This window comes from Mesoplodon mirus (assembly GCF_964341445.2).
Source record: "Mesoplodon mirus genome assembly, chromosome: 1".
NCBI lineage: Eukaryota > Metazoa > Chordata > Mammalia > Artiodactyla > Ziphiidae > Mesoplodon > Mesoplodon mirus.
Genome location: NC_138976.1, coordinates 34,850,080 through 34,876,337, shown reverse-complemented (window position 1 = coordinate 34,876,337; position 26,258 = coordinate 34,850,080). Strand labels below are relative to the sequence as shown.

General features: G+C 45.2%; 1 protein-coding gene across 8 annotated transcripts in view; it reads left to right on the top strand.

The window, feature by feature from the left end:
- PTPN3 (protein tyrosine phosphatase non-receptor type 3) overlaps nucleotides 1-26,258 on the top strand; it is a 110,065-nt gene that overhangs the window by 56,483 nt on the left and 27,324 nt on the right. For 7 of the 8 annotated variants that reach the window (XM_082627659.1, XM_082627655.1, XM_082627653.1 and 4 more), the window contains 12 exons: nucleotides 390-510; nucleotides 1,655-1,742; nucleotides 4,562-4,650; nucleotides 5,805-5,868; nucleotides 7,243-7,415; nucleotides 10,477-10,611; nucleotides 12,927-13,103; nucleotides 19,295-19,390; nucleotides 21,944-22,130; nucleotides 22,297-22,371; nucleotides 23,420-23,476; nucleotides 24,522-24,678. In XM_082627659.1, the coding sequence (XP_082483785.1) occupies nucleotides 390-510; nucleotides 1,655-1,742; nucleotides 4,562-4,650; nucleotides 5,805-5,868; nucleotides 7,243-7,415; nucleotides 10,477-10,611; nucleotides 12,927-13,103; nucleotides 19,295-19,390; nucleotides 21,944-22,130; nucleotides 22,297-22,371; nucleotides 23,420-23,476; nucleotides 24,522-24,678 (1,419 nt within the window). The remainder of the gene's footprint in view (nucleotides 1-389; nucleotides 511-1,654; nucleotides 1,743-4,561; nucleotides 4,651-5,804; nucleotides 5,869-7,242; nucleotides 7,416-10,476; nucleotides 10,612-12,926; nucleotides 13,104-19,294; nucleotides 19,391-21,943; nucleotides 22,131-22,296; nucleotides 22,372-23,419; nucleotides 23,477-24,521; nucleotides 24,679-26,258) is intronic. The other variant, XM_082627652.1, reaches the window with a different exon arrangement.

Here is a 26,258-nt window from a genome sequence, read left to right as displayed (position 1 = left end):
ACAGTGCCTGCCATATAGAGCATGACATTTTTCTGAGTGGTTTCTCTTGTTTTTCTTTAGCCAGGGGTATGAGCGCCAATGCTGTGCTGCCCACAGAGTATGGAACAGATGTGGGATTAGAATAGAACCTAGATTTGAACAGGCTCCCCCTTCCCTCCTGGTGTGGCCTTGGGAAGACAGGATCTGGCTGGAGCATGCACAGCAGTACTTAGCCTGTAGGGATCAGGTGATAAGTGTGGACTCTGGAGCTAATGAGAAGCTCAAGTTCACGTGGTAGCAGAACTTCTTGGGAGAGTGTTTCCAATGAATGTTTTTTTTTGTGATGCTACAGATGCTTGTAAATACTGACCGCATTGAAAAGGTGCTTTCCCCTCATTCTGTCTTGATAGCTCATTTTGGAGACCATGATTCTTCCATTCATCCTCCGGGCTATCTTTCTGATAGTCAGTTCATACCGGATCAGAATGAGGACTTTTTAGCAAAGGTGGAGGCGCTCCATGAGCAGCACAGGTGAGAGGAGGGGCGGGTGACCTACTTTGGGAACTCAGGTCGGGCACCGTCAGACCTCGTGTCCCCTCGGGTTTGATGTTGCCTTCTCTTGCTTTTGCTTATGAATCCTCTTTCAAGATGTCGGGGGTTTGTGAACCTTTGAGATCTTATGATGGCAAATATATCTGGCATAACTAGCATTTCTGTAAAGTGTGCAATCCTATGAGAGTTCAGGATAATTTGCTGCATTCTTTTTCAGGATGTCATTGAAATCTGTTAGTTCCTGAAGGAAATGCCCATTTTAAATCTGACTGCCCCACAGATTGACCCTACCAGGCAAACCTTTTAACAGTTTCCCATATTTAGTGAAACGAGCCCTTCCTTCAGGTGGTTTTGAATAGACAGGCAGACAGACACAGGTGCTGACAGGCTGGGTGAATCCCCGTCCTCTCTGGGTTCAGTTGGGGAAACCACCTTCCTTCCAGAAGGTAGCACCAGCCTTCCACAGCTGCCTCGGGCCAAGCCTCCACTCCAGCAGATTCGCCCGATTCTGGCCTCCTCTTCCCTTGCCTCCTTTCACTTAAAGCTGCAGTGGCTCCATTCAGTCCAGGTCAAATAAGGGCCACCCTGACCGAGAAGGCCAGGTCTCAAGGGACCTTACATTCTCAGGAAGGCCATAGAAACAAAGCCCTAAGCAACCAGTGTCCCTTCAAAAAGGACCTGCCAATCCTCTCCCAGAATTGCTGTCCAGGCAGGAGCCAGCATCCTAAAATAGTACAGCGACGTTTGGAAGTTGAGGCTGCTACGAAAAGGATAGATAAAGGCAGAAAGACCTGAAGAGCACATACTAATTTAGGGGCTTGGAAAAGGTAGGCTGGGAATTCCAGAAGGTGACAGTCTTTATCTCTGAATATTGAGAACCTACTAAATGTGAGGTATTTTTTAATAGAGGAACAAGAGGGCTAGATGAAGTCATATTCAGTGGACAAGAAGAAAAATGTGGTTTACTAGCATTTGGGGTTTGACTGTTTAAGATGAATAACATAAGGCATTTAATAACCTTATAGTAATGGTATCCATATTTTTAGATTTTTATTAATTTTAAAAACCGGAGTTAATATTCCATTTACTGGGTGAACTCTGCATCTTCTCTCTGCCTTTGTAGTGGGCTAAAGCAATCAGAAGCGGAATCTTGCTTTATCAACATAGCACGGACCCTCGACTTCTATGGAGTGGAGCTGCACAGTGGTAGGGTAGGTACCCTCAGCATGGTGTAGTTCAAAAGTTATTTTAATTTTAATTTCTGAACATCTGAAAGCTTCTTTGAAACTATCTCTTTTCCAGTATAATAAAAAGGCCTTTTTTTTTTTAAGATACCTGAAAGGTTTATAAAGTAATATTGAGTTTTGCTGGTTATTTATCCACTTGGTTTTTTTCATGTTTACTGTCATACTTGAAGACTTTTTACTTTTGGGGGGTCACAGGGGTTAGAAACAAGTAATTTTTGTAAGACCATCTCATGGTTAAAGAGGTGAAAAATGTATAGAGTTCCATTTTCCAAGTGGCTCTTTAATGAGCCAGGGTTTCTACTATTTAATCTCAGTGCTGCTCAAATTAGAGCTAATTATGTACTCAAATATGATAGTTTTCTATTATGATGGCATGTTTATGGAAATCAAGTATTTTGAATTGGTTGTGACTTTTTAAATAAAATTGATTAATATCTGTCATCTGCTGAGCCGTTTCTAACTGCCAGACACAGTCCCTATTTATTTCCCACTGTAATGCCATGAGGTAAGTGTTGTCATTTCCTCCATTTTACAGATGGAGAAACTGATACTCAGGGACTTATCAAAGGTCATGTAGCACATAAGTAATGGCTTCAGTGTGTGACCCCAGCACTGTCTAATTGGCATCTGACCTTTACATTTTCTACCTGTAATTGGCCCACATCATATCCAGAGGAAGCAAATATTGGTTGAACACCTAGTCCATACTAGCCATTGTTCCAGATGCTTTCATATGTGACCATAAGGTCTCATTTAAAGATTATAGCAGCCTTGGGAAATGTGTTCTAATCACCCCATTTTACAGGTGAGAAAACTGAGGCTCAGGGAAGTTGAGTAAATTACCAAAGTTTACATTTAAATAATATTTTTGCAATTCTTAGAAACACTTTCATTTATTTTGTCTTACTTCAATCCACTAGCTGTGCAGTGTACAGGGTATAACATAGGTAATAAAGTAGGAAAAAGATATGGATCTTACAAAACATCAACTTTGGGACTTGACTTAATTTTTATTCCATTTGCAAATACCGTTTTGTCTGGTAGAATGTTGTGGAGCCCTTTCTTCAATGGTGAAGTGGGCTTTACATCTGCCTGAGTTGATCTGTGCTCCCCCCACCCCCAGGGTCTCATGAAGGTCCTGATGCCAGTTGATTACCTGTCTGCCTGACACCCCCGTGGTATCAGAGGGAGTTGGGTTACCCTTGGCTATGCTGCATCAACCAAAACCCCCTGAAAATCAGTAACTTGATATCACAGAGCTTATTTCTCAGTAGTTCAAAGGCTATATGGGTCCTGGTGGCTCTCCAAGGCAGCCGTCCTCTGTGCAGAGATTCAGCAGCCTAGGCTGCTTCTGTCTGGTGGCTTCACCATCTTCACATGTGGCCTCATGCTTGTCCCAAGGGAAGAGGATGTTGGAGGGCTACACACCAGCTCTTAAATGATTCGGCCCGGAGGGGACTCATCACCTCTGCTCATTGTTCATCAGCCAAGACTAATCATACAGTCCTGCTCCACAAGCTGGGAGGTTTGGAGGTGGGCACGGGAATTTACGAACAGTTAACTGTCCATGCTACCGTGATGACCACAGAACCAGGAGATTTGAGACCCACGTCACTGGCCCACGCAAAGCATTCATTTATTTCCTTATTCTGCACTTGATTTTTATTTTGTTTGCTAATTTTCTGTCCCACCTGCTTAATATTCCCCTATATTCTGGTCCCAAGTATCATGTTTAATGCAACCCTGGTTTTCAACTTGCCAATTTGGTTTTGCTTTAAGCGTGTGATTTCAGTTGGGTGCCCAGTAGTGATTACTCTCTGGACTTTCCACAATGGTATCAGCAGCGTTTTCTTCGGCCAGTTTCTCCAACTCCCCATGTTCACATCACTGTTCATAAATGATTTGTCCCACTATCTCTTGAGAGATGAAGGGGATGAACGTTTTTTATACCTACCGCATGCCAATACGTTCTTATATTCTCTACGTTCAGCTCGATAAAACTCTTAGAGGTGGGTTCGACCATCCTTATTGTACAAAAGGAAACACTGAGGCCAGTAGCCCAAAGCAACACAGGCTAGTAAGTGGCAAACCTAAGGTTCACATCCAGTGGTAACTTTGCCCCTTCTTTAAAATTACGAGTATCTGAGTGAGTAAATAGGGATATAGATGACTCAAGGGAAGGAACTGTTTATTTTAAACTTTTCATTCTCAAATGGATTTAAAACATCTTGTAGTCGCTGTATCTTCCTTTTATTATCTTCATTATCTATGGCGATGCCTAGCACATGGGCTCTTAATAAATGTTGACTGTATTGGACTTATAAGCCATATTTTATTTTTCATTGGGTTTAGAATCAGCAGTTCTACACTTCATATTAATAGCTAAAGCCTTTTCAGTGATGGGAGTTGAGATTTGTTTAAAGCTGTGTGGGGGACGAGGCTTTTCTGATTTTAATATGGTGTCTGATACTACTTGTTGAAAATGTAAAGGCAAATGTTCATTTCTATGATTCTGTGGAATGAATGAGCTTGCCTGGTGGTAACTTTGTAAACTGGCAGAACCCAGGTGTTGCTGTCAGGCAATGTTTTTTCACCTTAGAAGAATTTGGTGCTAAGTACTTGGATCTTCAGTATCTGTTAAGAGGAGATTTTTGCCTGTTTTCTGTAATTTTCCTTTTGGAGCTTACATGTAGTGCTATTTATAAAAGTGTGGGTGCTTAAGTTACCAGAGGGCATAAGCATGACAGTAACACGCTGTGAATCTGAGATCTTCCTTTTTATAGGATCTGCACAGTTTAGATCTAATGATTGGAATTGCTTCTGTGGGCATCGCTGTGTACCGAAAATATATTTGCACAAGTTTCTATCCTTGGTAAGTGCAAACCGGTTCTAATTATTTTCTGAATCGTGCTTTAAAAATATGCTGAACAAAAGTAATGGCACCTCTAATTTTAAACTTTTATTTCTAAAGAAGGGACAGAGACTTTCTCCCAAGTTTTTACCTCTGACCTGTACAATTAATCCAGATTCAGTACTTGGGAAAATTAGTTTGGTTTTTATCAGCATCCCCATCTTCCCCAGTCAGCCTGTGGTTTGGGATACTGTGTGAATCCTGGATAAAACAACACAAGGCAGGTTTTGGAGTTAAGGAATCCTTCCTGGGCGGCACATTAGCCAGGATTCAGAGAACTTCCTCTGGGCAGGAGCTGTATTTTCAGGGCAGTTCCTTAGTTACTAATGGAAGTTTTATCAAGTGCCCAGTTCTGGTCTAAAAACTCAGGGGATCCAGCAGACTTGAATCCTCACAAATCTGAGAAAGGCAGTGCTGTCCCCACTGTTCAGAAGGCTCCATGGTGGAGGACTTAAGAGCACAAGCTCAGATCCTGGCTCCAAGCATTCCTGGTGTGAATGATCTTGAGCACTTAAGCGCTGTCTCCCAGCCTCAGTTTCCTCATCTGAAAGCTGGGTATAATGATACGTACTTTTCAGGACTATTGCAAGGCTTAGTAGAGGGGCTGCTTATAAAGCTTTAAGTATAAAAAAGACTGTCAATGGTGGCTATAATTGTGTTACTATGCAAACAATAGAGAGGCTACTTGACACACGGCTATTAGGTGGCTGTTAGGTTTGCGAAGCAGCTGGGATGTGGACCCAGGTCCGTCTGTCCTCCTTCTGCTGCTCCACACTGCCCTCAGCTGTGTTCCCCAGGTACACACCAGCCCTAGCAGAGCTGCAGTATCACAAAAGCAGCTGACAGCAAAGAGAGCGCATTGCCCATGGCCCTCGTTATTTAAGAGCTACATCATAAACCAGGGGCCCTGATGTGATACTCAGCTTCCGTCAGCTACTTAGTGTTTGGCCGAGGTGATGGGGCCGCCATCCTTTCTGCGCTGAAGCAAAGTCTTGGAAGCCGAGAGCCCCCAGCCATCACGATCGTGGACTAGAGGACACACGCCGAGAGGCGCCAGCTGCAACCTGGCTGCTCCCTGATGTGCTGTTTTGTGTTGTGTTTTACTTTTTTTGCAGGGTGAACATTCTAAAAATTTCTTTCAAAAGGAAAAAATTCTTTATACATCAGCGACAAAAACAGGTGAGTTGTACCTATGCTTGCTTTGGTTCTTGTGCTTTTAGCCAGTTCAGCTCTTAGTCCTTCAGCAGGTGAAGGAGTTTGTCGTACGTGTAACAGGGAAGAAAGAGCATTGCAAACGGTGGAAAGAAAGTGGGCATCAGTGTCCAGAGGGCCCCACAGTTTTCTGTGTAATTCACTCTGCTTATCTGGCCGAGGAAGTCACTTGCTTTGCAGTCAGAGACATTGGGTTCAGATCCTATAGCTCTTCCACTCACCAGTTGGGCGGGTTACTTCACCTCCTGCAGTCTGAGTTACCTTGTTTACAGGAATGCAACAATGCCCAGTTCTCAGGGAATCATCAGATTTAGATAGAAGTGCCATTGGTCAAAGCACCAGGCCGAGCCCACTGCAGAGTAGCAATAAAAGTCAGCAAGGTTAGTTCCTTCCCTTGATGTGTTTAAAATGCACGGTGGCCTTGCGTATATGTCTCATAGGAGGAGTCTGCAGCTCTCCAGATAACTCAGTTTGGTTTTCCACATGGAGAAGAGCAACTTAGAGGTGAGAGAACCCACAGCTAGTGAGGTGGAGGAGCTGGAATTTGAACCGGTCGTTATGAATCTGAGATGCCCGCTCTTCCCACGACACCACACTCTGTCTTGTTAGGCTGCATATTTTTCACTTACTGTCACTAGGTCACTTCCCAATTTTCCAAAGATAACATGCACCTAAAATGGCTCCACATCACAATGAACTCTTAGGACTGAGAGCACTAAAGCTCAGAGAAAACTAGGACTAGAATCTGGGTCTCCCGAGCCCCAGATGCAAACTTCAAGGTGCCGTAAAAATGCACAGGATGGTAATTTAACATGAGAACAGAAAACCTGAACTCAGGTAGAATGGAGGTAGAGCAAATGATCAAAATGATTATTATAAGTGAACACTAGATCTGACTGTCTTTGTGGAAAGCAAATAGAGAAACCCAAAGCATTATAAGATTCCTGTCATTTGATAGGTGAAAGATGATTTCTTCAGGGGAGAGATTTTTCCCAGAGCTAAATTTTGAAAGGAATGGATCAGACAGCCCTTATCTGGTTGCTCCAAATATATCCGACCTAGAAATGTAGGCAGGTGTGAAATGGAAGCGTTCATGCAAGACCACAGATGATGATAAAGAGTAGACTCTGGTCGTCTTTATTACCACGTTCATGAAGGTGGTTAACAAATCTTCCTGTTGAATCTTCTTAGAACCCTGTTTTTGTGGCCTAAGGAATTTTGAAACCAGTTTTCTGCTGTCCATTGTCTCTTACTTGATAACCACCGATGTGGGCATAAAATGCTTGAGACCCTGCTCCTACATCTGTGTAGATGAAATCTCTACTGTGTTTTTCCTCCTAGACTGAATCCAGGGAACACATAGTGGCCTTCAACATGTTAAATTACCGATCTTGCAAAAACTTATGGAAATCCTGTGTCGAGCACCATACATTCTTTCAGGCAAAGAAGCTACTACCTCAGGAAAAGAATGTTCTGTCTCAGTACTGGACTCTGGGCTCTAGGAACGCCAAAAAGTGAGTATATGCTTTAGGGACAGTCTCCATGCTAGGCTGAGAAATAAACATGTCCTGGTCACCCCTGGGGAGTAAACATCCTCGGGGGAGGGACGTCTTTGCCCAGGGACCCCAGGCCCTGGGGCCAGAGCTGCTGGTGGAGCTAGAACCACGGGTGAAAGTCTGCTGGGGCTGCAGTGTGTCTTTCCACACACTCAGGCACTTCTCCTATTCCTGTCACTTGCTTCTCCCTGCTCAACTCTGTAACACTCAGAGCCCCCAAGCAGCCAGCATTGGAACAGCTCCGTCCTGTCACACCCAGGGAAGCACAAGGCTGTGACTAAGGGTCATCTTGTTGCCCTTAAGACAGCCTCTCCCACTGAACAGTAATTCCATAAGATGCTCTATAATAACGAATGAGCAGAAATAAAGATTTCCAGAGTCAGGTGACTTTTTGGCATATACTACATCCAGCAATCACAAGATAGTAACAGTAATAATTATAGTTGACGACTACTGAGTGCTCACTTTGTTCCATGCACATACTTCATTATGCGTCATTCTTTTTTTTTATATGTTTAATTCTTACAGCAATTCCATGTGTGCTATTATCTGTAGGAATGATATTCAAAATACTTAATGACTAGTAAATAAATCTATACATTTTAAACTTTTAGATTACAGTGTATTCTCCTGCAGTTTATATTTTTGTATATGTTTTTATTCTAAGATGTAGAATACAAGATGTATTATAAATACTTGCCTTCTAAATATAAGATGTAGCAGAAATTCCATATCAAATTATTTTCTAAATTGGTTGGAAAAGTTATTTTTGTGATTTTTATTTTAATTGATGTGGCTGTTACTAAAAATGGTGCCCCTGTCTGAGCCATCATCTGATATGTGGGACTGTATCAGACTATTCCAGTGACTCTCCTGTTACATGGTAATCAGTTGAAAGCTTTCTCAATTGAATAAGTAGTAAATGTCTGTTAGTATCAGTGATAGTATTGATATTTATGGTGCTAAATGCTCTCTCTAAGCTTCTGATGAACCAAGAGCAAATATATTTTCCAAGTTTTTGTCTTCTAATACTGTCCGGTATTTTTACACATTCAATAGCTCTATTTCTGAACATGCCGTAAACATAATTTGCTGGAAATGTAGCATTTACTTTAGTTGGACTTAATCCTCTTGGTGAGCTGAGAAGTAGCATTGAGAGCAACTAAAAGCTTGGACTCTCTTACAGAAGGCTGGGTTAAAATCTGATCTACATCAGTTTTAATTTAATCTGCTTCTTCAATTTCTTCATCTGTAAAATGCAAACGAACGGAGGATTTTTTTTTTTTTTTTTTTTGGTCTCCATTGTGGCAGAAAAAACTACCCCTGTTTTGGTGGCTTAAAGCAGTAACCATTATATTATATCTCAAGATCTTGTGGGTCAGGCATTCGGGAAGGGTGTGGCCAGATGATCCTTCCTCTCCATGAGGTATGTAGACTAGGGTTTCTCAGTGAGATGCAGCTGGTGGCCGGGCTGGGCTGAGGGTCCAGGACCACTTCTCTCCCACACCGGGTGCCTTGATGGAATGATCAGAAGGCTGGACTCATCTGGACCCCCGCCCTCTCTGTGTGTTCTCAGGGCCTCTCACAGGGTAGTTGGATTTCTTACACAGAGGCTCAGGACTGCAAGAGCCTAAGGCAGAGGCGGCCGGTCATCTTAAAGGCTAGGCCCATACCTGAGCTACTCTTGGTCAAAGCAGTCACAGGCCAGCCTGGGTTCAAGAGTCAGAGAACTTGCAGCTATTTTTAATCTGCCACTAGGGGTCACTTGGGACATAGTGGGTGGCTCAGTGACCACAGGTCAGCAGTTCTTGACCACCAATACCAGCTTCAGCATACTGGCAAATCTCATCCCTCATTCTCTCCATTTCATAGATGGAGAAACTGAGGCTTAGGTTACGTGATTTGCCCAAGCCCTAGAGATACTGTTATACATTTGCATATTGGACCCTCCGAAAGCTTCCATGTAAAAGAAACTTGTTCAGTATTTTCCAAGCTTATGGGACAGTGGAACACTTCTTTTTCCAAAGAGTACCTATTAATAACCTGTGACGCATCCTTTGGGGAGCTGCTACATTAAACCTTTGAATCATCCAGCTTGCTCCCCTCATTCCGATGATGTGCCCTCAATCAATGGTAATTTGGTTTCTGATGTAGATTCTCATGGTGATGCTTCTGTGAGCATTTTGATCAGGGTGACAACCGTACTTCTCATTGAAAATTAGTACATTGATATTCTAGAGGGTGTGCTTCGTGTTACCTATGTTCTTGTGGTTTTTCTGTCCTGTTTTTTGTTGGGTTGCTGGTTTTAGGCTGCAAGGAATTGCCTGGAATGTTTCAATGAGACGTTAAAACATTGTTTAAAATTTAGAAATGCCAGAACTGAGTTTCCCCGAAACTGGCTTCAAACTCCATCCTCTCAAATAATTCATTCTCTGAAGGGTCTAGAGAGCTGAGATTTAAATTCTCGAGGTATAAATAAAATTTGAAAGTAACCTTCAGGGTGGCACATTCAGAGAACATGGCCTGAAACTCTGCTGTCTAAGCATATTTTCTCAGGTCTGCTCTTAAAGAGTTCTGAGTGCTTTACAGTGACGGTCTCTGCCAGCTAGGATGACAAAGAACACTGGGAAGGAGGGTTAATGTTTGTACTCATACCAGTGTGAGTAAAGTGAGCATTCCTTGAAGTTACTTGAACTGTATTTCAATGTTAATCCTGAAACTCCTTCTATCTGGTAAGGCTTGGTTATATTCTGAAAGCAGTTTTGTTGCTTGAAATAGTAAGGACAAGAACATATCTTCTCACCCGCAGAGAAGAAATAACATAAGGAAAAGCTAGGACAGAAAGGAATCCCTTCTGACCCGTGTACCTCCACTCCTGGTAACCTCTCCTGGGGTCATCAAGGTGTTAACCAGTCATCCATCAGGGAGGGTGTGTGTGTAGCCCTGTTTCACTTATGCTGTCACTTCTTTCTCGTTGAATATGTCAGTGTAGAAAGTGAACCTACATCTGGTTTTTCAGGTCTGTAAATAACCAGTATTGCAAAAAAGTGATTGGAGGGATGGTCTGGAACCCGGCCATGCAGAGATCTTTATCAGTGGAACATTTAGAAACCAAGAGTCTGCCATCTCGGTCTCCTCCTATTACTCCCAACTGGTATGTCTTCCTTTTTTGGTATTACCCACCAGTAAACACTTTACTAATTTTAAAAACTCAGTAAAAATAAAAACCTAACTACAGGTGGCCTATGGTCAGAGTTTACATTTGCATGTTTGACTGTAGCAGAAGTAACTATTTTTGTGAAATGCACAAGTCTAGCTAAACATTTTCTTTAGTGTATGATGCTGGGATGTTCTTTTTTAAAAAGTTATTTGGTCTAAATAAATTTGAGCACTGCAGCTTACTGAAATGCTGCTCTTGAAATTAGCATATTCAGGTTTTGAGAAGTCCTGTGATAAAGAAGCATGTTTAACTTTATTTAATCTCACATTTCCCATTAATATCAAACAAAATAAACTTTGGGAAAACATAGTAAAGGTATGTAATACAACTGATGTAAGGGCATGTGACCCTCAGCAACAGTAGCAAATGCACATAGGAAAGTAGCCTGCCAACTTTTAAGATGATGGACTCAGCTTAAAAAGAAGGAAGTGGCAGGGCTTCCCTGGTGGTGCAGTGGTCGAGAGTCTGCCTGCCGATGCAGGGGACACAGGTTCGTGCCCCGGTCCGGGAAGATCCCACATGCCACGGAGCGGCTGGGCCCGTGAGCCATGGCCGCTGAGCCTGTGCGTCCGGAGCCTGTGCTCCGCAATGGGAGAGGCCACAGCAGTGAGAGGCCTGCGTACCGCAAAAAAAAAAAAAAAAAAAAAAAAAAGAAGAAGGAAGTGGCAGACCCGGACTCAGATTTTGACTCTCCTGTTCGTTAACAAGTTTGTTTACCTCTCTGGTCTCAGTCTTTCCATCTGTAAATGGATTGAATGACATAATGTACAAGTGCTTCGTAAGCTATACAAAAAGGATCAGGTAGAATTATTGTGGTTGTTTTTGTTATTGTTGTTATTGTTATTTTATTATAATGTTCCTCAAAGACATCAGGCCATTTTGTGAATGCCTTCAAAACAGCCAGGCATCATCAGAAGGGGAAACCAAGCCAGGAACATTGCCCCAGCTCCACCCTGAAATAAGGGTATGGCTTTCTGTTCATTTCATGATAGGGTGCACCTGTAAATTCTCAAAGAGTAAGCTACCAGGACTAAGGAGCATTCTAACATGCAGGCAAAAAACGGAGCTGTTGTGCAGGGCTGCTGGGTAAGGGCCCTCCACTGGGGCCTAATGCTCTGGGCAGGGATGGGGATGGTGTTTAGTGTTGGAAATCATAACATGACTGAGTAGATTGGGTCTTGGTTTCCTAGATTTAGGCACCCATCCTATGGTAGTAAATTTATGCTATAAAGTGGCAGCTTAATTTGTCTGAAAGTCTCTTGGGCAGCAGTGCCAGGGCCCCAGAACAGAGGTCAGGACAGCATCCAGGAGAACAGCTGGAGTTGACGTTGCCACGCCAGTGGACTGTAGCTCTTACTACTATTTATAGGTCCTCTTCTGAGGAATCACAAACCTTTCTACTCTGCTTTGGACACAGTGTTATTGATTATCCGGGCCCAAGGGGATTGCAAATAGTGGAGGCTCTGACAGTCCCAAGGAGAAATGGCTAACAAAGAAGCGGAAGATGGAAAAACAGGGAAAATGAAATTTAGAAAGCTCAGCAGCCTGGGATCACCCACTGCAGGAGCCGATGCCCAGGTGCTGCCCCAGGTGTCACCCCAGGCATCCTGGGAACATTGCTTCATTTGATTCATTTTCAGGAGCCAGGTAGGTACAACTGAGGCTCAGAGAGGTGGTGTGACTTGCCTCACGTCACACAGCTACTGCTGCTATTGGAGGGACAGGGCGGTGCTGGGGCTATGCCCATCTAATACCACATAAGAGATATATTTTCAAAAGCAAACATTTCTTCTTGGATCAAGTGAGATTCGCGTGAGGGGATGTAGTTGAAATAAGTCTGCCGAAAAACTTACTTTAGCTTCTAAACCCTTATTTATACCATACAAAGGAATCAGAAAAACTGTCTGATGAGCAGTCAGTAAAGCCTGTTTACACATTGCGAGCTTGAGTCCTCCTGGAAGAATAACTCCCCCTAAATCAACACTCAACAACCTCCCAAAGAGCAAAAACCAGTCTCATCTGCCTGTTTATAAAGCTGAGGAGCTGAACCACTGGGCTAAGAATATCTGGGACCACGTGGCCCTTGGTAGATTCTAGTGTAGTCATGGGTTAACTGGCTCTTAAGTTCCAACAGAATCAGCAAAGGCATCCTTAGGAGGGTCAGAGCACAAAGTTAGATCACTGATGTCTGATAAAATTGCTAAGTAGAATCTGCTTTCAGCACTTCACACCGAACCTTTCCCCACCAGGCGAAGTCCTCGACTCCGGCACGAAATCCGAAAGCCCCGACACTCTTCTGCAGACAACCTTGTGAACGAAATGACATACATCACTGAAACTGAAGATGTGTTTTACACCTACAAGAGCTCCCTGTCGCCTAAAGACAGCGATTCTGAGATTTCTCAGAACCAAAGCCCACACCGAGAGTAAGCAATTTGTGTTCCTCTCTTTCTTTGTGTCTGCTTGTTTGGGCTGTTGAGGAATTTGCTCAGGCCCAATGACCATTTAAGAGGAGGCAAGGGCTGGAGCCTGCAGCCAGCTCCCCGGGGTGCTCTCTGCCAGGCCAAGAACATCATCCTGCTCTCCCTTCCCCGACAGGAAGACAGGCTGTGTGCCTGGGGTCAAGAGCTTGCCCTGCTTTTTGTCAACAACAGTGGCATACTGTCCACGCGCTTGTTAGCTCTCCTGAATTGTGTTCACGCCAGTTCATGAGCAAAGCCCAGTTTAAGCCATTTCATACTCCAGAGGTTGTAGACATGTTAACTATAGTAGTATTTCCCTAGATTGTCAGAGTTTGACCACTGCAGGATTCCCCATCACTGGAGATGTGCTTATCTTCTAGCTGTCCACAGAAAGCCTTCTCAGAACCACATTATGTCCTCGGGTTTTTGTTCTTTTTGTTTTTAATGAATAGTCAGTATAAAGAAAAAACATTCGGAGAACATCTCTGATTTTCTTTGTTAAATTTTTGTCAAGGACAGTGTGCATCAGATTCTTTTATGTCCCCACTTTCCTTTTTGAATGTGACAAACTCCCTTCACATTTCAAGGTCAGGAGAAAATATGTCTCTCCTAAAATACTGGCTTGAGTCCTTTTATTATTCAGTAAGATACTATCTAATTCAGTAGTTCCCTGTTTGACTTGATTACCAGGGAGCTCCAAGCTGCATGTCAGGCTCAACAGCATTAGCTTCCCGTAGCTCAGGTTTCTGATCTAGTCCCTACTCTTCCTTCCTTGCCTTATTAATGGGTCTTATTTTTTCTCTTGTTTTAATGAATTCACTGTTCTACCATATCTGCACATTTTAGAGTAAGCTATCTCAAATCATTTTTTTTTTTTTTTTTTTTCTGTACGCGGGCCTCTCACTGCTGTGGCCTCTCCCGCTGCGGAGCACAGGCTCCGGACACACAGGCTCCGCGGCCATGGCTCGCGGGCCCAGCCGCTCCGCGGCATGTGGGATCCTCCGGGATCGGGGCACGAACCCGTGTCCCCTGCATCAGCAGGCGGACTCCCAACCACTGCGCCACCAGGGAAGCCCTCAAATCATTTTTTGAAGTGGACAAGACATAGATCGTAAATTAAATGACATAAAGTATGATAGGAATGGATCATCTATTAGGAAGTCAACCATGGTCATTGAGTATCCATTCAGTTAAGTCCCATGCTATGCCCAAAATATAGAAACATATAATGCTTCCCCTAATAGCAAAGGATTAGCAAGAAGGCACTTCAGTTAATCTGTAAAGTTTTACCACTCTAGCTACTAGGATTAAAGCATTAAATGCATCCCGATTGTACGGTAGGCATCACAGGTGAATCACAGATCTCACTTCACACTTAAGTGTGAAGTTGCTACTTCTCTGCTGTCCCTGACCACAGCAAACATAGTTTACAGCTTATCTGTGTTCTTAACACCTCTGATTAAATAATCCCCTGGTCATTATTTCCTTGTGACCTGAGCTTGGATGATGCTTTTGTTGAAATGATCACTATCTCTTGCTCCAACTTGCAGCCTCATTGAGGTTACAGTGGAAGGGGGTAAGTTCCTTTGCGTGACACTGGTTTTGCAGTTCTAGGTCTGCAAGGGCAGGAGTGCAGGCATGCATGACTTGAGCCAGTTTGAGTCTGTCAGGGGCTGTGTTGCTTTGGTAAAAGGAGAAGGAGGGTTTAGGGAACTGACCGAGGGCTCTGGGATGCCCAGTCACACCCTTCGTGTCAGATCCTCCTGCTGTGGTTTACAAATCCATCATGGAATTATGGAGCTTCTGGACCTTCCCTGTCCAGTACAGTAGCCACTAGTCACATGTGGCTATTCAGATTGAAATTATTTAAAATAAAATAAAATTTAAGTTCAGTTCCTGAGTCACAGAAGCCTCATCTCAAGTGCTAAAGAACCACATAAGTAGTGGCTACCATATTGAACAACACAGATACAGTACATTTCCAGGTGCTGGCTGGAGGAGAGATGAATTCTGTCCAGTGGTATATGGTCGTCTTAAAGGGCTACGCTCATTGCCGAGTCCTGCAGCACACTTTGTACACCCTTTGCTGCTCATTGAGGGAATGTGAAGGTGAATTAGACAAGCCTTTGCTTTCAGGGTCCTCCAGGCCAGCTGGGCATATAGCACATTATCAGCCTTCATCATCACACTGTGGGGCTCTGTCACTTTGGTGAAAGGAGAAGAGAGTTTGGGCAAATGCGGGTTCTGAGAAGCCTGATTACAGGTCCTAGGTCAGATCTTCCTTCTGTGGTCTATAATTCCATCTTCCTTCCCCACCATGGAATTAGAGCATCTAGAGCTTCACAGGCCAATACAGCCACACACAGGTGGCTATTTAAGTTTATTAAAACTCATCTGAGGGCTTCCCTGGTGGCTCAGTGGTTGAGAGTCCGCCTGCCGATGCAGGGGACACGGGTTCGTGCCCTGGTCCGGGAAGATCCCACATGCCGCGGAGCGGCTGGGCCCGTGAGCCATGGCCGTTGAGCCTGCACGTCCGGAGCCTGTGCTCCGCAACGGGAGAGGCCACAACAGTAAGAGGCCCACATACCTAAAAAAAAAAAAAAAAGGCCCACATACCTAAAAAACAAACAAACAAAAAAAACAAAAAAAAAAAACCTCATCTGAGAATTCACTTCCTCAAGCCCGGTTCGATTTAAGTAATTTCTAGCCCTACTCACCCTGAGGCATTGCACATCGATTCTTCCTGAAACTCCTCCGTGAGACATACAAAGATGTATCATCCTGGGGCACTTTTTATTTTGCAGCGAAATGTTAAAAGTAGCAAATAATGGTGATGCAAACGCAGCCTTCCTTGCCATGGCTTTGCCTGGTGAACCAACAGTAGATGGCTCACAGAATCGAGTTAGCGGCTGTGCTTTGCAAGTGGAGCGAACAGTTGAAAAAGTTCAGCCCCTAGCACCTCACTTAAGGAGGGGACCCCTTCCTGCTGGCAGGAAGCCACCTTCTGCTGGGTCTTCAGAGGCAGCTGGCCTCCCTGAGAGTCTGGTGATCCTCCATTGCCCAAGGCAAGAAGGGAAGGTTAGTCTGTACTTGGAGAAAAAACTGCGGTGGTGTTTTCAGTGAGTACAGTCATCCCTCGGTACCCAAGGGGGATTGGTTCTAGGACCCTCACAGATACCAGAATCCATGGATGCTCAAGTCTCTCACGTAAAATGGCTAAGTATGGTTGGCCCTTCGTATCCCCGGATTTAATTCCATCTGTGCTTGGTTGTATCCACGGATACCCAGGGTGGGCTACAGTATTTTCAAAATGTTTAAGAAACATTGGACATGCTTTATACAGCACATTAGTGTGTTAAGAGGCAAAAGGAAGTACCCTGTCAGAAATCAGATGAATAACATCACAGACAGCAAGGAGAGTTCCTTTTAGAAAGAAGAATGAAGTGTCATGTTCTGTACCCATGTAAACAAGAGGAAAAAAGAGAGAAAGGAAGAAAAAGAGCGGTTCGACTTTGGCTCTAAACCTTAGTGGTGCAGTTCAGACTCTGAACATCATCCTCGTGGATAAGTCACCTTGGTTTGTTCCATATTTATAGCAGTGCAACAAAGTTTATGATTAGTTACGAATCCTTGGCAGTTTGCTTTATGCCGGAGTAGGCTGTCCTCTTGTTACTCTCTCAGCCATTCTATGTTCCTTTCCTTGTTTCAGAGCCAAGGCCAAGATCTGCAGAGAAGGACATTTCCAAAAACAAAAACAACCCACCACCCAGAAAAATGGGAGGGGGTGTTTCCCAAAGGAAAAAATGACTTTGCAGAGCAGAAGCTGGAGGAAAACAAATTTTAGGGCAGATGAGGGTTGTGTTTGAAGAACTTCTCCTCAGTGAATGGGGCTTGGTGCCATTGTGGTGCCTTTGCTATTTGCTTACTTCCTTCTTTAGAGCCTGCCTTGTTCCAAGGACAGGGGACAGCTGTCGGCTTTTATTTCCAAACTTCTGTACACACAACAATGTGAATATACTTAAATGGTACTGAACTGTAAACTTGAAAATGGTTAAGATGGTAAATTTTATATTATGTGTATTTCACCACTATTTTTTAAAATGTTTTTAAATAGCTTCTCTGCATTGGAAGGATCTTTGGGAATCCCCTTCTTCAGCTGCATCACCAGTGTAGGAATTCCCTCTGCCCTGTCACCTGGTCACCCTGCCGGTGATGGGCAGCCCTCCTGCCGTGTGGCAGCCTGTTCTCTAGTTGGACAACCCAGTTGTCCAAGCTGTGTCTCCCCACAGGAGACCAGCCAGTGACAGGGTTTCATTCAGAGTTTTGTGTCCACTTGGCCTGCACCTTGCCTGTACTTCACTTGGTCTTGGGCCACTTGCATGTGGACAACTGACGAATACCTTAAACCCAGCCTGGCCTGATCTCAGCTCATCATCTTCTGTCCAGCCTGTGGCTCCTCCTGTCTTGGTGAGTGGAGCCACGTTTCAGAACCACCCAGTCGGCACCGATGGGCACTTCAGGCATCCTCGACATCTCCTTCTCTTCCGCCTGTGCCATCTAGTTTCTCACCTATTGATTCTCCCTCGTGAACATCCCTTGACCTGGACCCCTCCACCATCCACCCTGCACTGCCCCTGTGTAGCCGCCATCGTCTCTCGAAGGGACAGTTGCAATAGTGCCCCAAATGTCCTCCTGTCTCTAGTCTCTCCTCCTTCCAGACCATCCTTAACAAGGGTAACAGGCTTATTTTCCTGAAATTTATGCCCAAGCATGTCACTCCCCTGCTTAAATGCCTTTTCTGTGCTTTTTGAAAATTTCATGCCTCTGGAAATACCACTTAAGTTTTTTTATTATTAGTTTTGCCTAAAATATAGGGTTGGCCAAAAAGTTTGTTCGGGCTCTTCCATAAGATCTTATGGAAAATCCCAAAGGAACTTTTTGGCCAACCCAACACTCTCTTCTTCCCTCTTGACTACCTGTTTAAACTTCTACTGGTTTATCTTTCAGACTCAAGCACCCCTTCCTCTGTGAAGCCTCTCCTGGCCTCCCACTGTATGCTAGACATCTGAGCATCTCCATTACAGCATGATGATAATATTTGATTACTTTTATATCTTAAACTAGACAGCGAGCTCTTTGAGGGCAGGGATAGTGCCCTGTTCACCTCTCCTTCCCCCAAACCTGGCGTGGTGCCTGGCATTTCATGATATTCAGTGACTACTCTGATGGATGGACAGGTGAATGGGGAGATGGTCACGTGAAGCAGGATGTGGCCCTTGGCTAAAGTACAAACAAGCTCCCAAGTTTTTACAGTGGGTACCCCCTCTGCCACTTCCACGGCAGGTCCCCATATCACATGAGCACCATCACACAGCATCTAATCTGCACGCCAAGGACTCAGATTTACTGTAACGAGTTTTGGTTACCTGTCTTCTATGAGCAGGTCCCCATGGTAGGTGCTGCTGCCGGCTATGTGTCAATGAGAAATTCTCATCAAAGAGTTCAAGCATGAATTGACTGAAATTTAACAAGTGCTTTCTTGCCCTTAAGGTATCGCAACGTCTGAGTGGGCAGCCTGGGGACAGGTGCATGACCCTTGATTCCATTAGTGATGAGATGTAGAGCTCAGATAGCGGCATCTCTGACCCACATTCCCTCAGCCACCTCCGCAACTTCTTGAGTGAAGTTTTGATCTCAGGCCCTTGGCATGTATCGCAGAGATAAGAGTATCACCTGAAGAACGTCTCCATGTCGTAACACCCATACTATGAAGCCATGCTTTCTGTTACTCAGTGATCCTCACGTCAGGATCCATGTGAAATATCGGGCTGTGTATTAAGTACACCAGGAGAGGAATAGGCAGAGGACGAGGGTCTCTCCTGAGCTCGAGAAGCTCATAGACTCGAGAGAGAAATGCCACATGGAATGGGCCCTATTCTGTCACCACCGTAGCCAGTGCCTCCTTGTGGGCGCCCAGTGAGAGCTGTGAAACCCTCAGTGGGAGCACAGCTTTGCTTGGCTAACAGGTTTGTGCGGGGGTGGGGGGAGGACGCGGGAGCCTTTGTCATTTTCTAGGGTGTAAGAAAGAGTGGTATAAAAAGCCTCACCCAGGAAATCCTGCCATTTTAACTGTCTCTAACCTTGCTTCCCTTCAGAGAAATGAACTCTGTCCTGGCTTTTGTTTCCGATGACTACTGCATTTACAGTTCTGAAGCATCGGCTTCTGAGGGCGAGCACCCGTTTGTCTGCCGGTCAGTCTGTCTGTCTGTCTGTCTCTGCCCCTTTCACCCCAGGGAGCTGGGGTGGCCAGTCCCTCCCTGGCCACTCTGGCTCCCCGACGGCAGTGACAGTCTCCCTTCCGGCCTCAGGAGCAAATCACTTGCTTCAGCTCCCTCCTGCTACCCCTTTCTTTGCCCCTTTCACAGTTACCCACTGAAACCCCAGGGGTTCCCCTCTTCTCTCCGTCCTCACCCACTGGGCTCTCCCCTCGGTTGCACCTCACGTCCTGCCCAGGTAGGGAGGAAGGCCACTTGGTTTGGCGTCTTCACTCCTGGCCTCCCTGTGCTGCGTCCAGCTGCCACCTTCTTGTTGCTTCCTGTCATTCCATGTCCTCCTCACCATCTGTCTGTCCATCTTCCACACTGAGCAGAGCATTACTGCAGCCTACAGGGAACGTCTGTACACGGTTGATCAGCCAAAAAAATATTGTCATGTTTAATAAATTACCATCTAAAAGTAAGCTCTCCACCCCTACTTAGAAAATAGGATTGGACACCTAATGACTTCGAATATGTTATTTTTAATACTATGGGCTGTTTTGGATAGACCATTACATTTTATACTGAAAAAGAAAAATACTTTAAAACCTTAAGATGTCATCTAAATTCTATATAATGTAATTCGAAATTCAGAATTTAGAAATTAAATAAATATAATGAATACAGAAATACATTACAGTTTACTGAAAAGTCTGTTGTCTTCTGCTTTGTCACCGTGCTCTTCTGTTGAAATGTCATCACCCTTTCCATCGCTCTCATCTGCAGATTCTTCCAAATGTTTGAAGTATGAATGCTATTTACAGCTTCACAGTAAAGGTTCAGGTCCACCCCTAGAGCTGGAAATAGCTTTTCCTAAACCTCTTTGGCTTTATCTTGTTTAGCAACTTCCAAGTTTCCTTTTCTGCCCCTAGGAGGTGCTCTTATAAACATCAAAACTTAGAAAAGTTGCCCAACTTGGGAGAATTTTTTGTTTAGCTTCCTTTTAAGTAAATTAAAGTCTCATTTATTTTCAGTCTGAAAACATACCACTAGTACCTAACAAAATATCCTCTCTGAAATGCCTTCCCATCCAACTGGAAAACCTTAAGGCCAAACTCTTCTCTTGCAAATAGCTCTACTTCTGTACTACTCTGTCACTGGATTTTTTTATTCAAATGAATTGAGATTGTGAATCACTTTGTGTGACTATGGTACAGATTTTATATTTAAAGTAAAGCTCATTTGAACTTGCTAGGAAACAGAGCACTACATTAATGAAAGCTCCACGGATAAGGAGCGGAAATAAAGGGGCAGCAGCAGCTGTCTTTTGTCTGTTTGTTTCACTGAATGTCTGTCTTTGCTCACCTTTCCCATCACTAACCTGGAATGAGATTAGAATATGGAGGAGTCTGTGGAACATGAGGACAACCCCATATTCTGTTGGCTTTTAAAGGCATCTTTTGCTAGGACTGTGGCTCTGGAAGGGGTCTAGTGTGGGTGTGCATGATGCAGAGAAGTTGCGTGTCCCACACCGTGTTCATCCCTGTGGCCCTGAGAGGTTAGAGAGGAGGGTCTTAGGAGCAGACCTGGTGTGAGGAGAGGAGAGGGGAGAGGTGCTGGGGGAGTCATGTTCATCAGACTTCTGTCTGTCAGGTGAGGGGAAAGCTGTGTGACCTTGGGCAAGTCACTCAGCGCCTCTTGACCTGTTTCTTCATCTGTGAAACGGGAGTTGAACCAGATGACCACAGAGGTCTGTTCAGTTGTAATAGTCTGTAATTCTCGAAGATAACGCCATCCAGTAGAATTTCCTGCGATGATGGAAATGTTCTGTAACTGCGCTGTCCAATGCAGGGGCCTCTAGCCACGTGTGGCTGTTGAGCATTTTTGAAATGTGACTGGTACAACTGAGGAACTTTCTAATCTTAATTTACTTAAATTTAAATAGCCACACGTGACTAGTGACTGCCATATTGGGCCGTGCAGCTCCAAGATACAAAAGGACTTATATTAGAGAAAAATAAAACGTATAATCTCAGTGGAGGCATTAATGGTTGTCACAGGTGAATAATGTAAACTAGGATTCATATAAATTGTCCTGAATATGCCACGTTAGTCCCATTTCCTTTGGGTAGCGAACTGTCCTGTGAAGCAGAGCTATGAGTGGGAGTGAGATGGAAGGGAAAAGCTTTCAAAAGGGATGGAGACGCGTGCATCTGGGTGAGCTTCAATAATTAAGCACCAGAGTAGCTGGGCATGTTTCCCTATCACCCTTCCAAAGCAGCTGAGTTTTCAGCAGTTCCTGGTACTACCCTGCCCTCCTTCCCCTTTTCCCCAAAACTAAAGGCGATGATCTTTAGGCCAGTTGGGGGCATGGGCAGCCAGTGGACTCTGGATGTGCCTGAGCCCTGGGCTTGACCTTTGGAGCTCTTCTAAGGTTCCAAGGATTGGTGACAGCCGCGAGATGCCAGGCCCCAACAGTCAGTAATGTTTGCTCTGATAAAATATTAATCCAGTTATTAAAATATCTCCTCCTTCCCCACGATGAAGGAGTATATCCGAGAACAACCCAGCACAAAGCTACCTGACCCAGAAGTCATCCAGTTCTGTGTCTCCATCTTCAAATGCTCCAGGCTCCTGTTCCCCAGATGGCGTCGATCAGCAGTTCTTAGAGGACTTCCACAGGGTGACCAAAGGGGGCTCCACCGAGGACTCCAGCCAGTACTACTGTGACAAGGTGCGTGACCTCAGGTGCTGCGGCTGAAGTGGCAGCCAACCCAGCCAGGCCTCCCGTGCAGGGCTGCCTTACGGGCGATTAAGTGGTTATGACTCAAAGAAAATAGCATATCACCAACCACTGGAGAAAGAAGTAAGATAACTGATGATTTTCTGACGTTTTCCAGAATGATGGTGACGGCTACTTAGTCTTGATCCGCATCACACCAGATGAAGATGGAAAATTTGGATTTAATCTAAAGGTATGTTGTGTGTAATTTATAAGGACATTTGATGTTCTGAAGCAATCTTTAGATGACTTTTTAACTTCCTTTAGAAATGTGCCATGTACCCAAGGCTGCATAAGGAAATTGGCTCGGCCTTCAGAATTGGGAGCTTTTTTTTGCGGCCATAGTAGCTGCCTCATACCGAGTGCCTGCTCTGTATACTTATTTATATCACCTTATTGAGTTCTTCTATTAAATGGTGAAGTTGGAATTTTAAAACCCATTTTATAGATGCACACTAAGGCTCAGAGAGATGGGAACCCCTTAGCATTGCTAAGAGAGAACAGTGGTTCAAGTGCAGGGCCATCACCCTCCTCTGCCTCCCTCTAAGCAGGCTCTGCAAGCTATGGCAGGCCAAATCCCATCTGTGTTTATAAATAAAGTTTTATTGGAACACAGACACCTCATTCATTTACAAATGGTTTATGGCTCCTTTGGCACTACGGTGGCAGAGTGGAGAAGTTGCGACAGAGCCCTCTGTCCCACAAAGCCAAGATAGGTAATATCCGGCCCTGTACAGAAAAGGTTTACTCTACTCTAGAGCAAAGTGAGGGCAGCTGGTCCTTGCTGCCCACCCCGCAGCTGCCATCACGCACTCCTTTCCAATACCTGCAGCCCTGCTGACAGCCTGTTCTCAGAGGTCAAAAACCCTCACGACATGGGACCTTTCTACGGCTCCTCTCCTCGACTGAAAACTCCCTTTCCAGCAGCATTTAGGGGCTGTGCTTCTGGAGTCCTCCAGGGGATGTTTGCACTTTTTGAAAGGAGGCTGCTTCCTCCAGGTGCATCTTTGGTCTGTGGAAGGTGGGGATGGCAGTGGGAGGCTTCTGAACAGCCTTCTTTCTGGTTGGCCCACTAGACCCAGGGACCCAGGGACCCAGGAACCTTGTCATTCTGAAAGGTGCCAACGGCTGCGATTAGAATAAGTTCAGGGGAAGTTTGAGCCCTCCCTTGTGTCAGAGATATCTGCATGTCTTTGTTGCTGTGAACGACTCAAGTGGTTTTTTAATCTACATGTTTACAGGGAGGAGTGGATCAAAAGATGCCTCTTGTGGTATCAAGGATAAACCCAGAGTCACCTGTAAGTAAACATATTCTGTTATTTCCCCAGTTTGCTTTCCCCAAATGTAACCGGTTTCTGTTTCTGTGTCCTGTTTCTTTTTTACTGGCAGCAGAGAGTGTGTGTAAATGCATGCATATAGATAGAAAGAAAGAATGGAGTCCGTGTTTTCCAGACCCTTGTTGCTCATTGTGGTCCCCGAAGCTGCAGCACCAGCATCACCTGGCAGCACATTAGAAATGCAGACTCTCGGGCCCCACCCCAGACCTCCTGGACCCGAATCTGCATTTTAACCAGATCCCCGGATGATTGGTGTGCACGTTGAAATGTAGGAGTCCTGCTCAAAAGAAGGAAACTGGGGCTTAGAGTTTGCTGCTCTGCTCGCTCCGAGTGGGCTCACGGCCCCTGTGCCCCTCCCCCTCCCCACCCTCAGCCCTCTGTCTGGGGCTCTAGGCATCTAGGAGATGATTTGCTTTTGTATAACAGTGAGCACCAAAGGGTCCCTGTGCCTCCTAAGAAGGTGCCCCTTTGGGAGTTTTACTCTTAAGCTTGCGGTTTACCTTTTCTTACTGCTTGTGGTCTCTGTGAGTTAAGAAGCCTTTCATTCCCACACTGTTCAATGCATGGCTTCTCTCCATAATGGCTTCTGCCTTTGGGGTTATGTTTGCAAAGGCTTTCTCCATCACAAGATAGATAAATACTCGCTTTTAGCTGACGAATCATTTTCTAACCACACATCTAGACAACAAAAGATAGAGGCATTGAAGTCATTATGACGTTACAGTAATAAGTGAAGCCTGGCTGCCATAGAGAAATGGCCTCAGTAGTTTTCTTGGCTTTACTCCAAAATGTTTCATAATGTAGGTTCTGAGCAGGACTCCTTTAAAATCCCACCGCCAGCTACCATGTCAACATTGCAGTGGAGGTAAAAATAAAGACGGTAATGCCTGAGGGAGAAGAAGAGAACTTGGTCACAGTCTCAAGTGTCGGGGCTCAGAAAACATCAGGTTCTTCCCTTGAGAACTGTGTTATGATAACGGAAGAAACTCGCCCTTCCCCCACGCAGGCGGACACCTGCATTCCTAAGCTGAACGAAGGGGATCAAATCGTGCTCATCAACGGCCGGGACATCTCAGAACACACCCACGACCAAGTGGTGATGTTCATCAAAGCCAGCCGGGAGTCGCACACACGGGAGCTGGCGCTGGTGATCAGGAGGAAAGGTAACAGCCACCCGCGGGGGAGCAGCCTTAGCAAAGAGGGCCTTCCCCAGCCTGTTCCGTGGTTTTGCGATGTTGCACTTGTAGCCAACATGGGAAAATCAAGGGCTTTCCCATGACCACCTGATGGCCGACTTCTCCCTTGAAAAATATGGAGATCTGCCTCCACAGGGCCCCGCCCCTCATGGCCAGTCCTCTGCAGGTAGGCAGCACCCTCCACCCCTTTTTATACTAGGTGTGACCCTCCCCTCCCCCATTCCTCCCAGGCCCAACTCAGCCCACTTCACACACCCCTCTTAGCTGCCTGGTCCTGCCTACATTTGCATATTGAACCCTTCCTCAAAGGACCAGCTTATATTTTATTCATGTGCATTTGGTTTTTGTTGCAGAGGCAGTAAGCAGAGTGGGGCAGGAGCCTGGCTGCCTTGGGGCTGTCCGAACTCTGCCTGTACTGGGTTCAGGGACCTTGAGCAAGTTTCTCACCCAGTCTGTGTTTCAGTTTCCTCTAACGTAAAAGGAGGCTGACATAGTCGCTACCTCCAAGAGTCCCTCGGAAGATTAAATGATACTCATACTGGAAGGCATCAAAGATGCTGCCCAGTATTGGTGGGCATTTGAAAGGCAACCTCTGTTGAATACAGCTACTATTATTGTTGCCGTCGTTGTTGTTATAAAGCAATAAGCTGAGTCCTCGCATCCTCCTTCCCAGCTCTCAAATCCTGCAGGTGAATGAAGTATGCGACTCAAGCCCTGGCCCTGCATCTCCGTTCTGGCCTCACAGTTGTCGACACAGCCCACGCCCCCTCATGCCTGCCTTCTCTGTTCCCACTGAAACTCCCAGTGCTAGCTCTCGTCCCACCTCCTCCAGAGCTCTCCAGACCCCTACCCACCTCCTCCTGCCACCCATCCCCCCCAAACCCAGCTCCATGCTCGACACACAGTAGGTGTCACTAGTGACAGTAGCTGATGTCTCTGCAGCACCAGCGAAGTGCCTGCACTGTGTTAATTGCTTTGCGTAATTATCCTCTTCAACTCTTATAATGTTCTCATAAGGTTGGTATTCTTATCCCCACATGAGGAAGCCAGTCACAGAGAGGTTAAGTAAGTTGCCGTGTGTCTGGTAAGGCCACGTGATAATAGAGAAGGAAGGAATCCAGCGATTGGGAGCAGGCCTCTCCATCACATGAAGTGCCGTGTGACATGCTGGCCAATACGAGAGGCTGGAACAAGAGCATTCCAGCCAGGCCAGGGAGGGAGGGGGTCCTCCACCAACCCATGGCAAAGGGCTGGCGCCTGTTTGAGGTGAGGGAAACAGATGTTTGTAGACTATTAGAGCTTAAAGAGCAATGCCACTGATTTTCTATAACTGTAATGGTAAGTTCATTTTTAAAATAAACATTCAAGTAAAAAATGAGTTGATTAAAAGAAAAATAGTAACACAGGAAATAGCAGATATGACAAAAATCATGAAAATAAGCAGCAGATCTGAGCTTCTGTGGTCAGTGGAAAGAATGTGGTCTTTAGCGTCAAACATGTGGACTGAATTCCTGTGTCCCACCCTGACGGGCTGGGTCACTTTGGAC